This window comes from Erinaceus europaeus, chromosome 19, assembly GCF_950295315.1.
Source record: "Erinaceus europaeus chromosome 19, mEriEur2.1, whole genome shotgun sequence".
NCBI classification, from domain to species: domain Eukaryota; kingdom Metazoa; phylum Chordata; class Mammalia; order Eulipotyphla; family Erinaceidae; genus Erinaceus; species Erinaceus europaeus.
Window position 1 is genome coordinate 61,378,656 of NC_080180.1, and position 20,371 is coordinate 61,399,026.

The 20,371-nt window shown below is 43.4% G+C and overlaps 1 protein-coding gene and 1 pseudogene across 1 annotated transcript in view; one reads left to right on the forward strand and one right to left on the reverse strand.

The window, feature by feature from the left end:
* SLC7A11 (solute carrier family 7 member 11) overlaps positions 1-20,371 on the forward strand; it is an 82,438-nt gene that overhangs the window by 7,103 nt on the left and 54,964 nt on the right. The window contains exons 3-5 of the mRNA XM_007523751.3: positions 4,841-4,956; positions 15,328-15,453; positions 19,602-19,701. Coding sequence (XP_007523813.1) covers positions 4,841-4,956; positions 15,328-15,453; positions 19,602-19,701 — 342 coding nt within the window. The remainder of the gene's footprint in view (positions 1-4,840; positions 4,957-15,327; positions 15,454-19,601; positions 19,702-20,371) is intronic.
* LOC132534786 (5S ribosomal RNA) lies at positions 7,046-7,154 on the reverse strand (annotated as a pseudogene).

Here is a 20,371-nt window from a genome sequence, read left to right on the forward strand (position 1 = left end):
CCAGCAAGTATGCGGCTTCATTCCGGCTTAGTCACTAGAGAACTTCAGTGCCTCCAAGCTACCATTCACAGAGTCGCCCTGGAGGCCGTCATGACTCATTTCCTCAGGCTCTAGCAATCAGCCGACTTCCATTGCGAAAGTCTTTTTGCTTTTATTGCTGCGAGAGCATGTGACCCTTCCTGAGATTCTTGAGTTGCAGTCAGTTCAGATAGTGCCAAGTCACTCTGAACAGCGAATTCCCTCTCCCTTCGTGGGAAGCTTGTAACGTCACCGGAGAAGCTAGAGAGTATTCTTCTCCCTCCAGGTCCACTGCTTCCATTGGCGTGACTTGCAGCTTCTGCTCAGAGGCTGATGAATAAATGGCTAGGCGAGCCCTCCTAAGGTGACTTCTCTGACAGACGCAGCTGAGCACTCCTGTGCGCTTTCAGCCAGTCCTTGCAGCCAAGAGGCAAATACCGAGCCAGTCGGCATCAACTGAACACTGACCATGATTCTTATGGTCCCAGGAGTCTGTCTTTCAGCAGAGAGCTCCAAAGTGGCATCTCCTTCATTGGTAATTCATTTTTCCTGTCAAACAGCTCTGAGCTACGTAAAATTTTGTTATAATGAAATCACGATAAAGACCTTAGTTTGTTCCTTTTATAAGAGCGGACAATTGTACTTGCTGTTCTTTTCTGACGATCTAAATCTTATTTTTCAAAGGTCAACTTAAAATGCATGTTTTGCAAAGTTAATTTTCCACTCATCTTAGTTTAAGGAGGCATTCCCACCTTCCTTCCTTCCTTCCTTCCTTCCTTCCTTCCTTCCTTCCTTCCTTCCCCTCTTCTCTCTTTCTCTCTTCCTCTCTCCCTTCCTCTATCCCTTTCTTCCTTCTTTCCTTCCTCCTTTCCTTTCTGTTTTAAGAGAGATAGAGAGCAACTGGGGAAGGGGAGCTAGGGACGGAGAGAGAAAGAGAGACATCTGCAGAAACTACTCCACCACTCTTGAAGTCTTCCTCAAGGGGTGGCGGGAGCCTGGCCCCTTGACCTCGCGCATGATAACATGTTTATTATACTAGGTTTGTTGCCTTCTGCACCCATTTATGGTGTTTCCTCCTCCGTTACATTCTTCAGAGTGATGTAGGCCCTGCTTTTCATCTGGGATTGAACATGATATCTGGCTCTCTTAATGTTTTAGGTGTCTGTGCTGTGTTTTCTTGTTCCTTCCGTTGAGGGATTTCACAGCACTTAATACCTGGACTCACACATTTTGTGACCTGGTCCAATTTGCTGCAATGCCTGAATATCATAGATATTTTACACTGAAAGTTGAAGATTGTGATATTTGGAATGCAGCATATCCTCAGTATTCAACTGAGTTCCCTCCTCGCTCGGAGTGCTGGCTACTACAGGGTGAACTCTGAAGCTTGGGAGAGCTAAGCTGGGGCCTTGAAAGATGGCTCTGGTAGTTTGCTTGGCACCATGAGGATAAAGATCATTCTCTTTGCAGTAGTGAAGATACACCACTCACCCATCAATACATGCACTCCACAGACTGCTGCTGAATGCAAGAGTAGTAGAATGAATCATAATTCCTAGTCTTAACTAGTTTGTCCTCATGTGTTACTTAGATTGCATGAGAGATGCCAAATTGTGTGTGTGTGTGTGTGTGTGTATTGACAGAAGATATTACTCAGATATATTTTAGATGCTTTGTTTAATCGTCTGGTATTTCTTTGTAATGATGAACTCACATTGCTCTATTGGTTTTTTCAAACATTCAGAGTCATGAATTAATGTCTTGAAGGGTGACCAGAGATCTAGGTTCTCTAACTTGTCTCATCTCTTCTCAGTGTTCAGAGTCCCTGAATACTTACCGTGCAGGCCAGACTGCACATGAAGTCACTCTTGTGGAATAGCCTGTGAGGCGTAGATTTCAGGAAGGAAGTGAAGTGTCAGTCATGAGTACAAAGCAGGTCACTGAATTGAATTGATGCTTTCACTCTATCTTCGGTTGTTACTGTGCTTCTGCAATACAAGTGTGATGAAGATGGACACAGCCCTAAACTCAGGGAGCTCAGGGTCAAGTGAGAGACATAGTTCTCAATCAACTCATCCGCTGAATGAGCTTGATGCTGCTAGAGTGGTGCCAGCACCATGGAAGGAAGCCCTGGGTCTAGGGAGAGCGCATCTCAGGAGGGCTTGTCCAGCAGCAGGACTAGAGAAGCTCCCTTGTGCAAAAGGAGGATGCGCTAGGATCTGAGTTATTAAAGAGAGCTGACCATGAGTTCCTGGTGGGGCTCTAGGCAAAGTTCATTCACATCTCTCTAGTGGAAAAAAGCAAGCACAAGAGCCAGGGAAAGCTTACACCAGATGGGGCCTTAAATTTCACTTGAGCGTATTTGAAAACTTGATACGTGGCTTTATTCTTTTAAAAATATTTTTATTTATTCATTTTGGATAAAGACAGAGAACTTGAGATGGGAGGGGCAAGACAAAGAGGGAAAGAGACAAGAGACACCTGTTGCAACCCTGCTTGGCCACTTGTGAAGCTTTCCCCCTGCTGACAGGGACCAGGGGCTTGAACATGGGTCCTTGTGCACTGTAATGTGTGCACTAAGCCAGGTGTGCCTGGCCCCTGATTTTATCCTTCTATTAGTAATTTAATAACAGTTTACAGGATTATAAGATTATAGGAATATGGTTGCATACCTTACCCACCACCAAAGTTCTGTGACATCTCCCTGCCCCAACAAAAACCACCACACTTCTCACAAAGTCTTAGAGAATATTTGATCACCTTTTCTTCCAAATTTTATTCCTTATATTCCACATATGAGTGAAACCATCAGGTAGTTAGTTGACGTTTACTTCCTTACTTCACTAAGCATAATCACCTCCAGTCCTGTTTTCCCCAAAGACATAGTGTCATCTTTTTGAATTGCAGAGTAGTATTCCATTGAGCATATGTCCCATAATGTCTTTACCTATTCATTGATGAATGTTTAGGTTGCTTCCATCCCTTGACTATTGTAAATAAAGCAGTTCTAGTTATATGCATATGTGCATATGTCCCCTTGAACTACTGTTTTTGTGTCCTTTGTATATTTGTATAGGAGTGGTACTGCAAGATCCAGAGATACTCTGCTAATCATTTATTCAAGGATTCTCCATACTGTTTTCCATAGTTGCTGCATCAACTTACATTCCCACTGACAGTGTAACAGAGTTCCTTTTTTTCTCTACATCATCACCAACACTTGGCATCTCCTGTTTTGTTCAGACAGGCCATTCAGAGGGGTGTGGGTGGTTTTAATTTGCATTTCTTTAATGTTAAGTGAGGTAGAGGCATTTTTTTCACCTATGGGCCATCTGCATAGTATCTTTAGAAAACTGTCAGTTCAGATCTTTTGTCCATTTTTTAATGGAGTTTTTATTTTTCTTTTTGAGCCATATGATTTATTTATAGATATTTGATGTCAATCTCTTGTCATAAGTGTGATGTGCAAATATCTTCTCTCAGTTGCTAGGTCACCTTTCTATCCTTGTGGAAATTCTTTCAATGTATAGAAGCTTTTCAGTTTGATGTTGTCCCTTTCATTTTATCATGTTTTAGTTTCACTTGCCCATGGGGTTGAATCTTAATTCATATTAACTAATTTTACATAAACATTTGATATTTTGTAACTTAAAATACAACTTAAAACATGTATTTATTTTCATGAGGGTTTGACTAGAGCACTGCCCAGTTATGGCTGAGGATGGTGGCCTCTGAGGCCTCAGACATAAAAGCCTGGTGTGCTTCCTCTGTACTGTCTGCCTGAAAAAAAAAAAAAGAATATGGTTTGCTCATAGGAATATCTGAAGATGGAAGTAGAGTCATTTGTTTTTTATTTTTCTATGCATGTGAAACTTATTTCAGTTTCTCCTATCACACATATTCTCATTTGTATAAAACTTAGTGTTTTTGCTTTTCATCTTCTACTTTGCATCGAAATGATTCCTTTAAATCTTTTATTTTTTATTTATTTTAAAATTTATTTTAAAAAGGAGACATTAACAAAACCATAGGATAAGAGGGATTCAACTCCACACAATTCCCACCACCAGATTTCCCACCACCAGATTTCTGCATGCCATCCCCTCCCCTAGTAGCTTTCCTACTTTTATTTTATTTATTTATTATTAGATAGAGACAGAGAGAAATTGAGAGGGGAGGGGGAGGTAGAGAGGAAGAGAAACAGAGAAACACCTGAAGCCCTGCTTCACCACTTGTGAAGCTTTCCCCCTGCAGCTGGGGACCAGGAATTTGAATCTGGGTCCTTGCACACTGTAATGTGTGCACTTAACCAGGTGCTCCACCCCACTGAAATGTTTCTATGGAATGAAGAATGAGCTCTTGACTGCCAGAATGGTGTAGTTAGTAAAATGCAGAGTTTATGCCTGGGACTCCAAGTTTGAACCCCGTGCCGCACATGTCAGCATGGTTCCCCGACTTCCTCTCCAGCTCTCACATGAAACTCGATCTCATATGGAAGAAATAAATTTTGACCTGACAACTGGGCCAGGGAGGTGGCTCAGTAGTTGAATGAGTGCATGGGGCCCTGGGTCTGATCTGTGAGGCCACAGAGAGAACGCAAGCCGACAGGTAATGGCGGCTGGCTTTAAAGGCAGCAGTTGGCTTGGAATGCCTTGTGATAACCTAGTCACATTCTGACTTCCAGAAAGTATAGCCTTTCATACTTAACCTCTTCCTTCTGCTGAATACCATGGGGTAGGCTTTTAAAGTAGAACAAGTTTGGCAGATATATGATTTATTTATTATTTTTTTTCCTAACACTACCCTGAAAATCTTTCTGCAGCCCTGCCGCCACTGCTGTGATATCCCTGGCATTTGGACGCTACATTCTGGAACCATTTTTTGTTCATTGTGAAATTCCAGACCTGGCAATCAAGCTCATCACAGCCGTGGGGATAAGTGAGTATCATAGGTATAAACATGAGTGGGATTATAGCAAAGGGTTTTGGAGGTAAGGTATCTTCAGGCTCTTCCCTCCCATGCCATTTCCTTTAGTTTCCCATTCCTTAACAAACTTGTGTTGGAAAATAAAGAATAAGGATTTGCCGTGACCCTTGATAATATGTACATTGCCAGTTTCGCATTGGGAACATCGATATGATCACTGTTCTCTTAAAATAGACCGACAGAAACTAATTTGCGGGGAAAGAATCACTGCATTAGATATGGGACTTGTCGAGGTGAACACCTGCTTTGGGGAAATCTTGAACTGGAGCTCATCCTGCTCTTCTGATCACAGACTGGATTCTAGCTCAGCTGATTTCCTGGAGGGCCTGGTGTATCGGGGGGTGTGCATGGTATGTAGGCTGCTGTGCTTACTCACAGCCAGAGTGCTGGCGCTGCTCACGGGGCAGTCTTGCCTGATTTTTTTTTTTCTTCTCCAGTTTTATTGGATATGGCAGAGAGAAATTGAGAGGAGAGGCAGAGAGAAAGAGGCACCTGCAGACCTGCTTTACCACTTGTGAAGCAAGCCCCCTGCAGGTGGGGAGCTGGGGCTCAAACTGGGATCCTTGCACTTCATACTTTATGTGCTTAACCTGCTGTGCCAACACCTCACCTGATTTTTTTTTACATCTTAACTGAGAGTTGCTTCATGATCAGCAAACTAGGGGGTGACCTGTTATTAGCCATAGACATTAGATATCTTAAAGGAAAGTAAAAGAGAGAGGCATGCTTTAGTCAAGTCAGACTTCTTATAAGAATCAAGATCTCAAACTTTTGGATTTCGTTAGGTAAAAACATCACTCGATTTGGCTGCTCGTCAAATCACTGTCCTAAGAAGCAATGTGATCACATTTGATTAAGTCTGAATGACTCCAAAATAGAAAGTCACACAGAAGTAGCTGACTCACATTCTTAAGAAGGGATTTTTCATTCTCTGTGGCTAAAGTATTTCAGTAGAAAAAGAAAGAGAAGGCTGTGCACTGGGCAATAGAGAAAGGAGTTTAGTTTTCAGGGATGAGCTAGACTGGCCTCTAAGGCTCCGTGTGCGTGCGTCATGACGTCAATATGCTTAGGCTGGAGTTCCCTCTTTCTCTTCAAACATGTAGGCAAGAGTGTTCTCTGAGGTCTTCCTAAATAGCCGTAGTGGACATTTCTAAGTCCCGGAGAAGACTAGTGGACTTGGTTCTTCTTTCTCTCAACTGACTCCATAGATGTGACACTAGGACACAAAGCTCTTAGCCTTGCTGCACCCTGGAATTCTCACTTGTAAGTCAAGCTCAGCCTCAGGGGAGGGGGTTGTGAGTATGAAGTGATATTAAATAGCACAGTCTATTCACAGTGCTTGAGTTAATGACTGCCATCTATGAAGAACAGTGCACGTGGCTATTATTTATACTACTGTGGAGAAACACCCTCTGAATTTTCATGAGACCAGTACTATTCCCAGCACTTCCCTCAGCACCTCACATGTTATTTGTAATTAATAAATATGTTGACTGACTTCTAGAAGAGCAAGTCTAAGGAATTTCTTTTTCTGGGAGAAAAATCTATGGACTTTCTGCTTGTTAGACTTGGAGGGTTATGCAGCTTCAGTTCTTGGGACTGATGGCATTATTTAAAGGTTTCTTTTGTTTTGTTTTTTTGTCCTCTGGACTTCATCATTCTAGGCCTACTTTTTCATGTAGAGAGAGGGAGGGAGGGAGAGAGAGAGAGAGAAAGAGAGAGAGGAAAAGAGGTAAAGACACCACAGCAAAGCAGGTATCCTTCCAGACAAGCTGTCTCATCAGTCCAGAAACAATTCTGCTGGACTTGACATTCAGGCTTAGGTCCAGGAGCCTCTGTGGGACAAACCCTCCTCCCAACCGAGTGACTGTAACTCCGGCTAGATGACAAGAACCAGTTGAAACTTAGCTTCCCCATTTCTTAATTCTGTCATCTGGAGCTAAATCCTCAACTTCTTTAAGAACTGATTGTCTTTATCACTAAAGTACCTGTGAGCAGATTATCTATGTTATTTATTTTATCTTACTTATTTATTTTTTAAAGCCTACAGCACCCGGTATTCCCAGGCGGTCTCCTGTCCAAGTACTCACCAGGCCCAACCCTGCTTAGCTTCCGAGATCAGACGTGTTCAGGGTGGTATGGCCATAGACAGCAGATCCTCTATCTTGAGTGCACATAGAAAGAAGGAATTGTGATAGATTCAGAAGTCTGTTTGCAATATGTCTTGTCCACAGAGAATTCTGGACAAGTCTTGAGTTTCTCCAAGAAAATGGGTGCATATTTGTACCTATTGTAGTCTGGTCAGATGAGTGAGGCTGAGTCTCACCACAAGGGTTGTATTCAGAATGAGAGGGAGACAGCGTTGCAGCAAATTCACAACAGAAGTTGTTAATTAAGATCTCGAATCCACAGTCAGTGGATTGTATGCAAACTCTCTCAAATACTGCCCACTTTACACTTGACATGAAAGATAATGACAGCAGATAATGATTTTCATAAGCTTAGGAAGCTTTTCTTATATATCCCAGTTTAGATTTGCAAAAATTTAAGGTGATTTTGTATAAGGGTGATGAATATATTCTGTTTATAAAACTTCTCTTGGAGACACTGGAGAAGGAATAGTTAACTTGGAGTTTGAGTAAATCCTGAATAAGCTTACATTTGCCATGAGTCATAGCATTTGTTTACAAAACTTAATGTTCCTTTTGCAGGTTTAAGGTCGGAGGAAATGTGTTCCTATTATCAGAGCACTGAAAAGAGAAACCTGGATGTGCTTATGACTCTGTGTTTGTAATCTATATCAAGGGCCTAATTGGGGAAAGTCAGACTGTCTTTGAGAAGAATTTAGCTTCCGTGGAGCTGCAGGGGGTAGAGCTGGAGATAGAGAAGGAGAAATTTACCTGGGAGCAAGTTCTCTCATTCTGCAGCCTTTAAAGTGAATATAAGTGATTTCCTGCCTGTTAGGCGTGGAAGGTTAGTGAGAAGTAGAAAATAGAGTTTAATTGCTTGAATTGAGGGCCATGAAATCCCTGGGGAAGGAAGCAGTTTGTGGGAGTTTGAAATCTCTAGTTCACGAGTTGAAGGAGAGAAAATGTAAAGGCTGTCTTTATAATCAAATGGGGGGAGGGGGACTTGTGAACTGTGATCAACTGAAAATGGTGATGGGTGGGGTAGGAGTTATTATGGGTTCATCTGCTCCCCCTTTTAAATCACATCACTTCAGTCCAGTTTTAAAGGTGAAAAGGTTTTGCTTTCCCCAGATTCTCTTCATCTGGTCCACACAGCAGGCACATGGACATTTAACTGGAAGGCTTTACAGAGTCTAATCCATGGCTTCCCTCCATCCCAGTCCTACAGTTGTTGAGCATCACAGATTTTCACTGTAGTTTCAATGAACATTGAAGTATGTCTAGTGTTTAAAGTGCCACTAAAAGCATTCTAATATCCTGAAACCAGACTATGTAGCTACCCACTTAAAGGGCAGACAGATCATACAGCACTTCAGTGAGAGTGCTGGGTGGGTGCAGCCTCAGGCGCATCCCCAAGAACCTCACCAAGTCTCAATTCCCTTGTGAGTTTAGCTTCTAGGGGTGAGTGAAGAGTTCAACTCTGTTCCTCATACCTTCAAGGAATAAATAAATAAATGGAGGTGCAAGCAACATAACACAAGTGATAGCATCCTGGGGAAAATGCTAATTTTACCAATGTATGACTGCACTTTCTTTCTCAAGACTATTTTCCCAACATTATTCAGTTACAAGAAACAAAACCCTGGACTAATTCTGGGCTGACATTTAGTATTTGGTGTATGGGGTAACTCCGTTTAAATCTCCTGAGATCTGACTATGCTGCCATAGCTAAGTCAGTGAGGCAAGCATTGCTTCCATAGATGTACATAGGATTGAAATATACATGCCTGAGATTAAACATGTCCAGCAAAAGGACGGCAAATAAAAGGTGGATCCGAGTGTCCTGAAGTCCCAGCCAAGCTAAACATGCACCTTAGCAGGAAAGAACAGTCAGCAAGACAGCTGGAGCTGCAGAGTAGGAGCATGGTAGTGGGATCATGTACATCTTTTGGCCTGCTTCTTCACTGAGACCTGTGAGTCCGTTACCTGGGCTCCAATCCTGTCCTCATACTAAGTATGTGTACACAGGCAAGTTAAATAGTATCCTGAGTCTCAACTGTCCCTCTGAAAAATCATAGCCACATCATGGAGATGAAGTAACCCTTTTCATGGAAAGTCTTTGCACAATGTTTGCTCTAAAATAACAACAATAATAATGGTGATAATAACTATGATGATGTATGTGTAGGTGTCTTTTGCTACAAATTTCCTCTGAAATTAAATTATCCAGGAAACGAAAGCTTATGAAAGAAATAAAGGCAATGCAGGAAAGTTGTGATCAAAAGCAGTAGCACAACTCTAGTTAACTCACTTTGCAGTCTTCATCCAGTTCTCATATGCCTTATCATGTGAGCATGAAGCATTCAGAAATCAGATGGTTTTGGAGGCAGGTAAACCGGGTCCATCCCATCACAGCTGCCCCCCCCCCCCAATAAGCATTCCAGAGGGCCTTGTGTCTATCTGTATTTCATCTGAGCTAACATTTTGGAGGACTAGGTACCCTCCCAGACGATCACAATAGCCCCAACACAGCAAATGCTCCATAGCAGGATAAAGTTCATCCAAAAGAGAACTTGCCCCAGCTGAAGGCCACAGACCACTGAACAAATCAGAATGGCAGGTAGAAGAAAATGCCTTTTCTTCTTCATCATCTTCATCAAAGCATCAGAACATAAGCCTTGGAAAAGCCTCAAATACATAGGAGTTAGATAAGTGCCCCCCCCGCCACCCCCCGCCCAGGAAAGCTTTAACAGAGAAGTCCTCTTTTCTACCTAGCTTAGAAAAATAAGGAAACTAATAGTGAAACCCCTCCCCTGCCATAGAGACACAAAGAGCAAATCCAGGAGACAAGGGGGAAAGACCTCACAATAAACAAGGGGCACCATAGCTGAGCTAAGGGGTACTAATGAGGGCTCATCAGTAGAATGAAAGAGGATGGAAATCAAACAAGTAAGCCTGGATATGAGACAAAAAACACCAAGGACAAACAAGAAAAAGAGAAGAAAGACACTGAAAGCAACACCAAAATGGTATGGGATAAAATTAAAAGGAGCAACATATACATCATAGGAGTCCCAGAAGGACAAGGGGAGGAAAGGGAAGAACATATGCTGGATGAGATAATAGCTGAGAACGTCCCACAACTGAATAACAGAGGTACCACACAAATGAAGCAAACAGAGTGCCACACAAAATAAACCCAAACACACACACACGCTCGCGCCAAAACGTGTGATAATTAAAATGATGAAAATAAGGACAAGGAGAAGTCCTGATGGCAGCAAGAGAAAAACAAAGAATTGCTTATGGGGGAAACGGCATGAGATTATCAGCGTATTTTTTTTCTACAGAAACTCTTAGAGGCCAGAAAAGAATAGTAGCAAATTGATAGAGCGCTCAGTGAGGGAGGCTTCCAGCCAAGGATGCCTAACCCTGCTAGACCCTCATTTAGACTGTATGGAGGGATAAAGAGTTCCATGGACAAGCAAACGCTGAAGAAACCTATCACCACTACCCTGCCCTCCCAGTAACTCTAAAGGAATTCATAAAAAAAAAAAAACCAACTAACCAAAAACAAAGAAAAAAACTACAAGAACACTTAATACCCATAAAATAATGACAGCTAAATGCCCTCAGGTCCATAATTTTACTTCATGTGGATGGACTGGATTTCCCTGATCAAGAAGTGCAGAGTCACAGAGTAGATCACAGACATAACCCGTCCTTATGCTGCTTTCAGGAAGACAATATCTCGGAAGAAACAAGCATAGTCTCAAAGAGAAAAGATACAAAACAACAGTACAAACACTCCGTAACCAGAAATTAGCAAGAGCTGGAAGCTAGGAGAAAGCCCTGTCTACTCAGGCTCAGCCGCCTCACTATGTAAACTCAAAGACAGAACGGAAGTACAGAATTGAAGAAAAAACATAACATGCCAGTGTCCTTGAATCACAGCCTCCATTCTTAACATCCTCTAAACATCTTCAAATACTGCTCCTTCTGATAGGTGTCTCTCACCTCCAGGGTTTTATATAGAGTTTTTCTGGCTGCTTTTTATTTCTTGGCAAACTGAATCTTAAATCATTCAAAACAACACTCTATGCCCCCTGAATTTTTATTTTAGTAAAAATAAAGGCAAAATATATTTAAAAAAGGTAAAATGATAACTAAATACAAATTGACAAAAGTGTTTCCTAATGTGTGAAGGCAACCATTCCCATTCAAAAGAAGTAATTAGGAGGACTTGGGCGAATCCTGTGAGAAGCAAAGCAGATGTTACTGTTTGAGAAGCTCAGAAAGCTCTTGTGTTCAGTGAATCCAAAATCCCTCTCCAATATTGCTGGATACACAACATGAGTAGACTCAGTTTCACTGTGAAGACATGAGATGAAGCAGTAGTCATAGCTACGGGAGACCCTTCCGGACATTTTGTTTTGCCATCCTTGATGGCTTTACCAGGCACCCTCAGCTGAATCTGGTGTCCCAGAAAACAAGTTTGAATCTGTAGAAACCTATGAGAGAAATCAGACTTAAGCAGAATTAATATATATATTAATATTTATTAATTAATACATATATATATATATATATATATATATATATATATAATCCTCCAGGGTTATCACTGGGGCTTGGTGCCTGCGCTATGAATCCACTACTCCTGGAGGCTACTTTTTTCCATTTTGTTGACCTTGCTGTTATTGTTGTTGTTGTTATTGCAGTTGTTGGATAGGACAGAGAGAAATTGAGAGAGGAGGGGAAGACAGAGAGGGGGAGAGAAAGACACCTGCAGACCTGCTTCACCGTTTGTGAAGTGACCTCCCTCCCTGCAGGTGGGGAACCGAGGGCTCGAACTAGTACCTTCACGCTGGTCCTTACGCTTTGTGCCGTGTGCGCTTAACCTGCTGCACTACCGCCTGGCCTCCCTCTTAAAAAAATTTATTTTTTAATGACCTTTATTTACTTCTTGGATAGAGACAGCCAGAAAACAAGAGGGAAGGGGAGAAAGAGTGACACCTACAGCCCTGCTTCATCACTCTCAAAGCTTTCCCTTTGCAGGTGAGCACTTGGGTCTTGAGCCTAGGCCCTTGTGTATTGTAACATGTGTGCTCAACTAGGTGCGTCACCACGCAGCCTCCCTCACTAAAATTTATTTATTTTTGCCTCCAGGGTTATCGCTGGGGTTTGGTGCCTGCACTACGAATCCACTGCTCTAGGCAGTCATTTTTTACCCCATCTTTGTTTTTGCTCTTGTTGTTTGATAGGACAGAGAGCGCAGGCACCAAGCCCAGTGATAATCCTGGAGGCAAAAAAAAAGAAAATAAAAAAAATACTTTGTCTTTTGCTCAGATACATAGATTTATGCTCTGAACAGAAGAATTCCCTGTATCCCTCACAGCTCCACCACACAGCCCCCTTCCTTCCTTCCTTCCTTCCTTCCTTCCTTCCTCTCTCCTTTTTTTTTTTTGTTCCCCTGTTCACCTCTTTTTCCTCCTTTTCTCCTTTTCCTCTCTCCCTTACAACACCTCTTTTCTCCTGTGGCGTACTTCCAGAAATAGCAAGCCTTAGGGGTCTGAGGAGTTCTATTTAAAAGAAAACAGTACTCTACGGTGGGAACACGAGACTATTTTCTTCTCTTTTCTTTCTTTCTTTTTTTTCTTTTTCTTTTTCTTTTTTTTCTTTTCAGGCCAAATGCTGAACCTCCTAAACTTAAAAAAAAAAAAATTCTTTCATAAGGTGAGTCATTTATCAGAGGTGATGGTTTGCCTAGCAAGAGAATCTCTGGATGAGGAGAGGAAGAATAGCGTTGTTTTATATCTGCGGGAGATTAGACATTTGTCTCTTCTCCTCCAATCCTCAGATAACATAATGTGTTTTGCCCCTGGCAAGGAACCTGCCTCTTCCTGTCATCAGCTTCAGACAAAACCTGCGCCTCAGGCTCCAGTAGCTTCCCGCCCTCCCCCCCACATCCGTCCTTTGGAACATTTTCTCCTTAGGAAACCTCCTCCTTTTTAAAATTTCTGTTGTTATTAATTTTACTTAATATCAGAGGGAAACTGAGAGGGGAGGGAAATTAGAGAAGGAGAGACAGACACCTACAGACCTGATTCACTGCTCACGAAGCTTTCCCCCCCTGAAGATGGTGACTAGACGCTTGAACCCAGGTCCTTGTGCGTGGTGACATTCACACTGAACCTGGTACCCCAGTCACCCTTCTCTAACTGTGTGTGTGGGCCTCTGATCTCTAACTTTCCCCATCTTTGAATTTTTTTCACAAATTAAAATTGCTTTGCTAATGTTTTTTTCCCCCTTTAAGAAGTTGTTACTCTTTATAGATATTATTACAGTAACACAGGAAAATACGTAAGGAAAGTGATTTTTTTTTTCCTCCAGTGTAATTGCTGGGGCTTGGTACTGGCACTGTGAATCAATCCACTGCTCCTGGCGGCCATTTTTTCCCCATTTTATTAGACGGGACAGAAAGAAATTGAGAGAGGAGTGGGAGATAGGGAGAGAGATAGACACCTGAAGACCTGCTTTACCACTCCTGAAGCTCCCCCCCCTGCAGATGGGGAGCCGGGGCTCGAACCCCTGGTTCCTTTTCAGGTCCTTGAACTTAGTAGTATGTGTGCTTAACCGGGTACACCACCGCCTGGCCTGCTGAAAACTAGAAAATTTTCGGTGGCCTTTCTCATAGAAGATACTATCAAAATTTTGGTGAATAGACTTTTGGATATTTCCTTTCTTTCTGTGTCTTCTGTCAGTCTTTCTGCCTACCAAGCTATTACTTACTCATCGCTCCAGCATTTGCCCCCTTGGTCAGTAATACACCATGGACACCCTTGATGATTTGCATGTTGCATAGTCGGCATCTAAACGAACCTCCTCTAGGGGTCTAGGTTATCTTAAAGCTTTTACCCTCATATATTATGTGCTGATGGTATTTGCACTAATTATCAGAATCCGAAATGAGCCAGAGGTTACAGCGGACCAGGGAAAACTGAGAAGGAAATTTCCTGGTGCCATTTCAGCCCTAAGGCGCCTCCATTTTGTTCCAGTCTCCCCGAGAAGAGAAGCATCTTCACTTGATTTAGCTATTCTCTTAGAAGGAATCTAACTTTGCACAACTCGAGCCTAGCCGGTAGACAACTGCAGATGTATTTGCAGCAGGTAGCTGGGAGGGGGTGTGACACTAAGAAGGATAGTTTGAGAAGAGCAGCAACTTGAGCCCCACCTTCTAGAACAGCCTCAGGGCAGCAGCGCTTGGCAGGCAGATTTGGAACCCTACCGTTCAGTTCGAGTCTTCTCCACTGAAGGCAGTTTTTGTCCTAATGGAGGATCCGGTTTCTTACTCATTCATTCTCTCATTCAGCACACCTCTGTTGTCTTCCTGGACTGGACACTGAGCTGGATGCTGACCGAAGAGAAACACTTGCTTCCCCTCTGGGCAGAGCACATGGCAAAGTGGTACTCAGGAAAGGGGAAGCTTCGGACACAGTGTGTGGCTGAGTGGGGCTCTGGGACCCTTTTGGGCTCATCACTGTCCTGTTGGTTGCACTGTATTGTAAATCGCCAAGCATATCTTGGAAGCCGCAGTAGCTTGGGTTAGGTGGAAAGCCCCTCCTTGGTGTGCTCATTGCAAAGTGCAGCGCACTGGCTGTAGCCCATCAGAGTGAAGGACAAGGTCCCAGCCAGCTTATCCTTACTGTGAGATGCTGTCCTGCGCCGTTGCCACAGGAGGAAGTAGTCACCTTATCAAGCTACAGAGTCCCTTTCAGCAACCTAACTGCTTGCCACAGTGATTATACAGGTTTAGTTAGAGGATATATATATATATATATATATATATATATATATATATATATATATATATATATATTTGTGCAGGCACTGCAATACATGTCCACTCTTACCAGGCTTTTACACAGCACAAGAAATGGTCTTACCATTTGAGGGCTTTGCTTCTCAAGCTCACTTTTGCCGTCAAAACATCCTAGAGGTCGTGATGCAAGTTTATATCCCTTTACACCTCGGGGGCTTGGGCGGAGACAATGCATTTCTGAGGTATTTCCAGGAAAAGCAGCACTGTTGTGGGGGTACAGGATCACGGGCAGCACTTGGAGCAGCACCAAGAACCCAGAGGTCTTCCTGCCAGGGGGTGTCTCTTCCGGTAACTCCATCTGTTTGTTTGCAGCTGTGGTGATGGTCCTGAACAGCTTGAGTGTCAGCTGGAGTGCCCGGATCCAAATCTTCCTCACCTTTTGCAAGCTCACAGCAATTCTGATCATCATAGTCCCTGGAGTCATGCAGCTAATTAAAGGTATGAGGAAAAGGAAGTGCTTTTTACAATGCCCGCCGTCTGCCTCCAGCTTCTTCTAATGGCAACTTTCCTTGTGGCCTCAGAATCCTTTGATTAGTTTCTGCTGCTGCTTTCACTATACTGTCATCTAGTTGATGCCAGTGCTTGCTGCTCTGGGAGGTGAGGGGACCTTCACAGCCCAATGGCAACCAGAGGACTGCGACCCAGCCAACCTACAAAATAAGGCCTCAGTGAATTCTTCCCAGGGAGAAGCTGTCTGGAGCAAAAACAGGCACTGGACAAAACATTCTACCATTTGGTTTAACTCCGACTACATACTACTCTTATTTTATTTTATTGATCTAATAATAATGGACAAGACTATAGGATAAGAGCGGCATGGTTCCACACCATTCCCACTGCCAGAGTTCCATATCCCATCCTCCAGTGGAAGCTTCCCAATTCTTTATCCTTCATTTTTATTTAAAAAATAGCTTCATGCTAGCAGTAAAGACTAATGAGAAGAAAGTTACCAGGAAAATAATGTGAAATGATTAATAACCCTTTTATTTTATGGCCCTTACTGCTTTCAACTTGGGAGGAATTCTTTGGCAGACAGGGAACCAGATGAAGTTAGTAGCTTTCCTAAAAGCCAGATGTGACCTGACACTAAAAACAGTTGTGAAAAAGTTCACTTTTTAATGTTCCATCATTTCCCACATGAAGTCTGTTTTTGCTGCAGAAAGATCATGCCACTTTCTGGGAATATTTACCTCACAGACTTTACTGTTTAGTAAAGAAAAGATGAAATGGTTGAGGGCTGACACTTGGCAGAGTTTCAGTGGCTTTTAAGGGTAGAAGGCCCAGATTCAGTAGACCTTTCTGGAAGAGAAAAGTTGCCCAGGTGAGTGATTCAGTTATCAGCCAGAAGGCACTATTGTGAAAAATTAGGGGCAGCATGAGGTGAAATCATCAAGGAAGGACATATGACTTGGGCATGCCAGGCGTTTATTGTCTGTACTGATACTGTCTGTTCTAATATTCCTTCTAGAGACAGTGAAAAGAAATCATGTCAAATTCCAACTCAGATTGGAACAAATTTTGCAGCTGGTGGACCAAACACTTTTCATTCATCATATTTTTTCTCTTGTGGACTTTTATCTATATTTTGTATAATTTAAGAAATAGAAATTCAGGGTCTCAGGAGATAGTTGTCTCTTCCAAGAAAGAGACTTTTAATGAAGTTGCTGGAGAGGAAATATGCAAGGCATATGAAGGGAATGCCCAAACTCAGCACGACCATGGCTAGTGGCAGAAACATTGAACAACAGCAGGTATGGAAGGTCTGGCCGCCGCACTGGGGAAGGAAGCGGCTGTTGTCAGCGTAGCATAACAAGTCTGGTGGGAGAGCTTGGAGCTGGGCTCCTGGCTGAATGTTTCCTTTGCATCAAGTCAAGCAGCTGTAGCCAACCTTAAAACACACACACAGTGATGACTTTTAACTCCGTCTGATACTGACGAGAAGACCGAGTTCCCATTCCCCTCAGTGTTCTCCACAGAGCCGGCCTGCTGATATTTGATCTGCTCCGTTAGAAGCTGAGGCGGCCAAATGACTTGTTTTGTTAGTGCTTTGTTTTTCTGGAGTCGTTCTTTAGTATTCTGTGAGGAGTTTCATCTGTTTTGGAAATGTGCGGAAACCCTGAGTCCTGCTTTTTACTTAGTTTAGGTTCTGCAGAATGACTAGTGTTCCCTAAAACTTAAGTTTCCTCCTCTTCCTTGTCCTCTTCCTCCCTCCTCCTCTTCTCTGGTATAACTTAAAACTGCAGTGAATTTTCACTTTATTTTATTTAACCTAATTTTATTTTATTTTTGCCTCCAGGGTTAGCACTGGAGCTCTTTGCCAAAACTATGAGTCCACTGCCCCTGGCGGCCATTTCCCCCCCATTTTATTGGATGAGAGAGAGAGAAATTGAGAGGGGAAGGGGAGGCAGGGAGAGTGAAAGATAGACACCTGCACATCTGCTTCACAGTTTGTGAAGTGACCCCACTGCAGGTGGGTAACCAGGGGCTCAAACCGGAATCCTTATGCCGGTCCTTGTGCTTAGTGCTACGTATGCTTAACCCAGTGTGCCACCGCCTGGCCCCCACTGCTTTTTTCTTTTCTTTTTTTATCTAAAATTTTGAGATGGGGTTTGGTAACCCAAAGATCACTGAACAGCAAGTTTCTTGATCTGCGAGATCATGGGAGAATTTGGATCTTTCAGCACTTCGCAGGATGAGGTTTTGATGAGCACTTGTGGTATTGGGGGGCTCGCTATGACTGAGATTCCTCAAAATCTCATTCAGCAGGGTTTTTAAAAATCTGAATTCCAGTGTTTCTGTTTCTGTCTTGTGTTGGCACTGAGGTGTTTTAGTAAAATGGGAATTTCTGAATTCACCTTGTCATTTTTAAAAAATATTTATTTATTCCCTTTTGTTGCCCTTGTTGTTGTTATTGATGTCATCGTTGTTGGACAGGACAGAGAGAAATGGAGAGAGGAGGGGAAGACAGAGAGGGAGACAGAAAGACAGACACCTGCAGACCTGCTTCACCACCTGTGAAGCGACCCCCCTGCAGGTGAGGAGCTGGGGGCTCGAACCGGGACCCTTATGCTGGTCCTTGTGCTTTGCGCCACCTGCACTTAACCCGCTGCGCTACCACCCAGCTCCCCGTGTCATTTTTTTTTTTTTTCAAAAGAAGCTGCATTTGGAAATTGGGGAGTTTGAGAATTGATCCCTTAGGGTAAAGCATTCTCTAATCCATTTTCAATATTCACATCAGCAGACACACATTCAGCTGTTGCTGCCAAAGCAGTCGGGGTAACAGCTGAGTTTGGAGATCTTCTCTTTGTGTCCTCTGCCTCCTGGCTCTGTGAGTCTCCTATAGGAAGAGGAATGTTGAAACAAAGGCACGTCTCCATTTGAGGAATCTCATGTGTTATCTTTGTTGGGAAATAGACTTTCTTTGAGCTTTACTTGGAATATTGGCTAAGGGAACCCTGAATTTCTTGATTTTGAATGTGGTGCTAGGGTTTGCACCCAGGGCCTTGCATCTGAGTGATTTCACTGAGACACCTTCCAGGCACAACTTTTGTGTAGAGAGAGAGGGACAGAAAGAGAGAGAGAGTGAGAGAGACCACGATGCTGTCCATGGAGCCATATGGTGCCAGAACCTAGACCCAGGGCCTCTTCCCTGAAGCCATGCACTCTGCCTGTCGAACTAACTCCCAAGTCCCTGATTTTCTATTTTCTTAAATTATACAAGATACAGATAAAACTCTCTTGTGAGAAGTAGAGAAAAATATGATGAATGAAAGTGCTCAGTCCACCAGTTGCAAAATTCGTTCTCATTCTACTAATTTGGAATTTGACACAATTTCTTTTCACTGTCTCTAGAAGGAGAAGTCCCATTTTCTAGAGCCAGATCAGTGACTCCTCTGGGAAGGGCCAGGGAGTGAGTATTTTTAGCTTCGAGGACTCCCTCGTCTCTGCTATAGGGTTCTGCCAACTCAGGACAAAACTAGTGACAGACAGATAATAAACATCATAAAACACAGCCAAGGAGCCCTGGGTCTGCCCCAGTGACTTTGTGTTTAAAAAGGAAGCTAGAGGTAAGAAGCAGGGGGAGTTTTCATCCACCAAAACCTCTGGGCGACTCCAGGGGAAAGCCAGCAGCCAGCAGGAAGAGCGTGAAACCACGGGAAGGGTACTTCTGGGCTTCTTTCTGGCTTCTCCTCATTAAGAGTGGGTGTTTTGGGTGTTTCTTCCGGTATAGTAGCTTCCTTTTCAAGAATTTGTTCATGGCCTAAAAGCTGTCCAGACAGACGACCCTTTCATCTTCTCTCAAGGTCAACACCTGTCAAGATCTGAGGTGGCCTCAAACAAGGGATTGTCTTAAAGTGCCAGTCTGCTTTTTGCAATTGTCTTCTTAAAAGGGAAACGTGCAGTAATGCAAGTGGTGATCAGTATGTTTGGGGGCCCTGCTCTGCAGGGGTGCAGGCTGAATGAATAGAGTGGGCAGTAGGCAGAGAGGAAGAGTGGAGATCTACCCCTTCCTTCTCAGTGATGGTTAAGGAAGGCATGCCAGCCAGCTCGGGACCAGCTCTATAGTCTTTCTCCTCTTCTTGCAGGCCAAACACAGCATTTTCAAGATGCCTTTTCTGGAAGAGATGCGAGTCTCATGGGGTTGCCTCTGGCTTTTTATTATGGAATGTATGCCTATGCCGGCTGGTAAGTCACTGTTTCTTCAGCGGGTAGTTTGTAAGGTTTATTACGGAGTCGGGTGGGTGTGAGTTGCTTTAGCCCTGCGCCCACCTTACTGAGGGCAGTGGAGGCGGGAGACACTTCATCTGGTCACTTATGGTTCACGTGACTCACTGTGATCACTGGTGAGTGGTTCTGGCCAGGGTGGCTGCCAGCTTTAGCCTGATGATACAGAAAGCAAATTCTGGGCTCCAAGAGCCAGCTCAAAGCTCTTCTCAGTAGGTGGCTACAAGGACACTTGTGTCAGGAGTCTGCGAAGAGAAATAGCCTGCTTGTCCCAAGGCCTTTCAGCAAAAGCTCCAGGAGTGTTAGCAAAGAGTGATGAGTTGATGGTCTCCACTTTCCTATAAGAAAGAGCCGCTTCAGATCCAGGAATCGGTTTGCTACTCCAAGGAGGTAGATGGTGCTCTCCACGCAGGGATGGAAGGGGGAGCTGTGGTCATGGGCATCAGCTAATGTGGCAGATTTCAGAGGTCCTGGCCAGGCTCTACAGTCTCTTCCACATTGGAAGGCAAAGGTGAAGGAAAGGTGGCTACAGTCTCTCTGGACAGTGTCTCTCAGACACAAATATAACTTCCTTCTTGGCTCTTGGGAGATCTGACCTTCTAGCGGGTGCATGGGCCTCAATGATGGATTT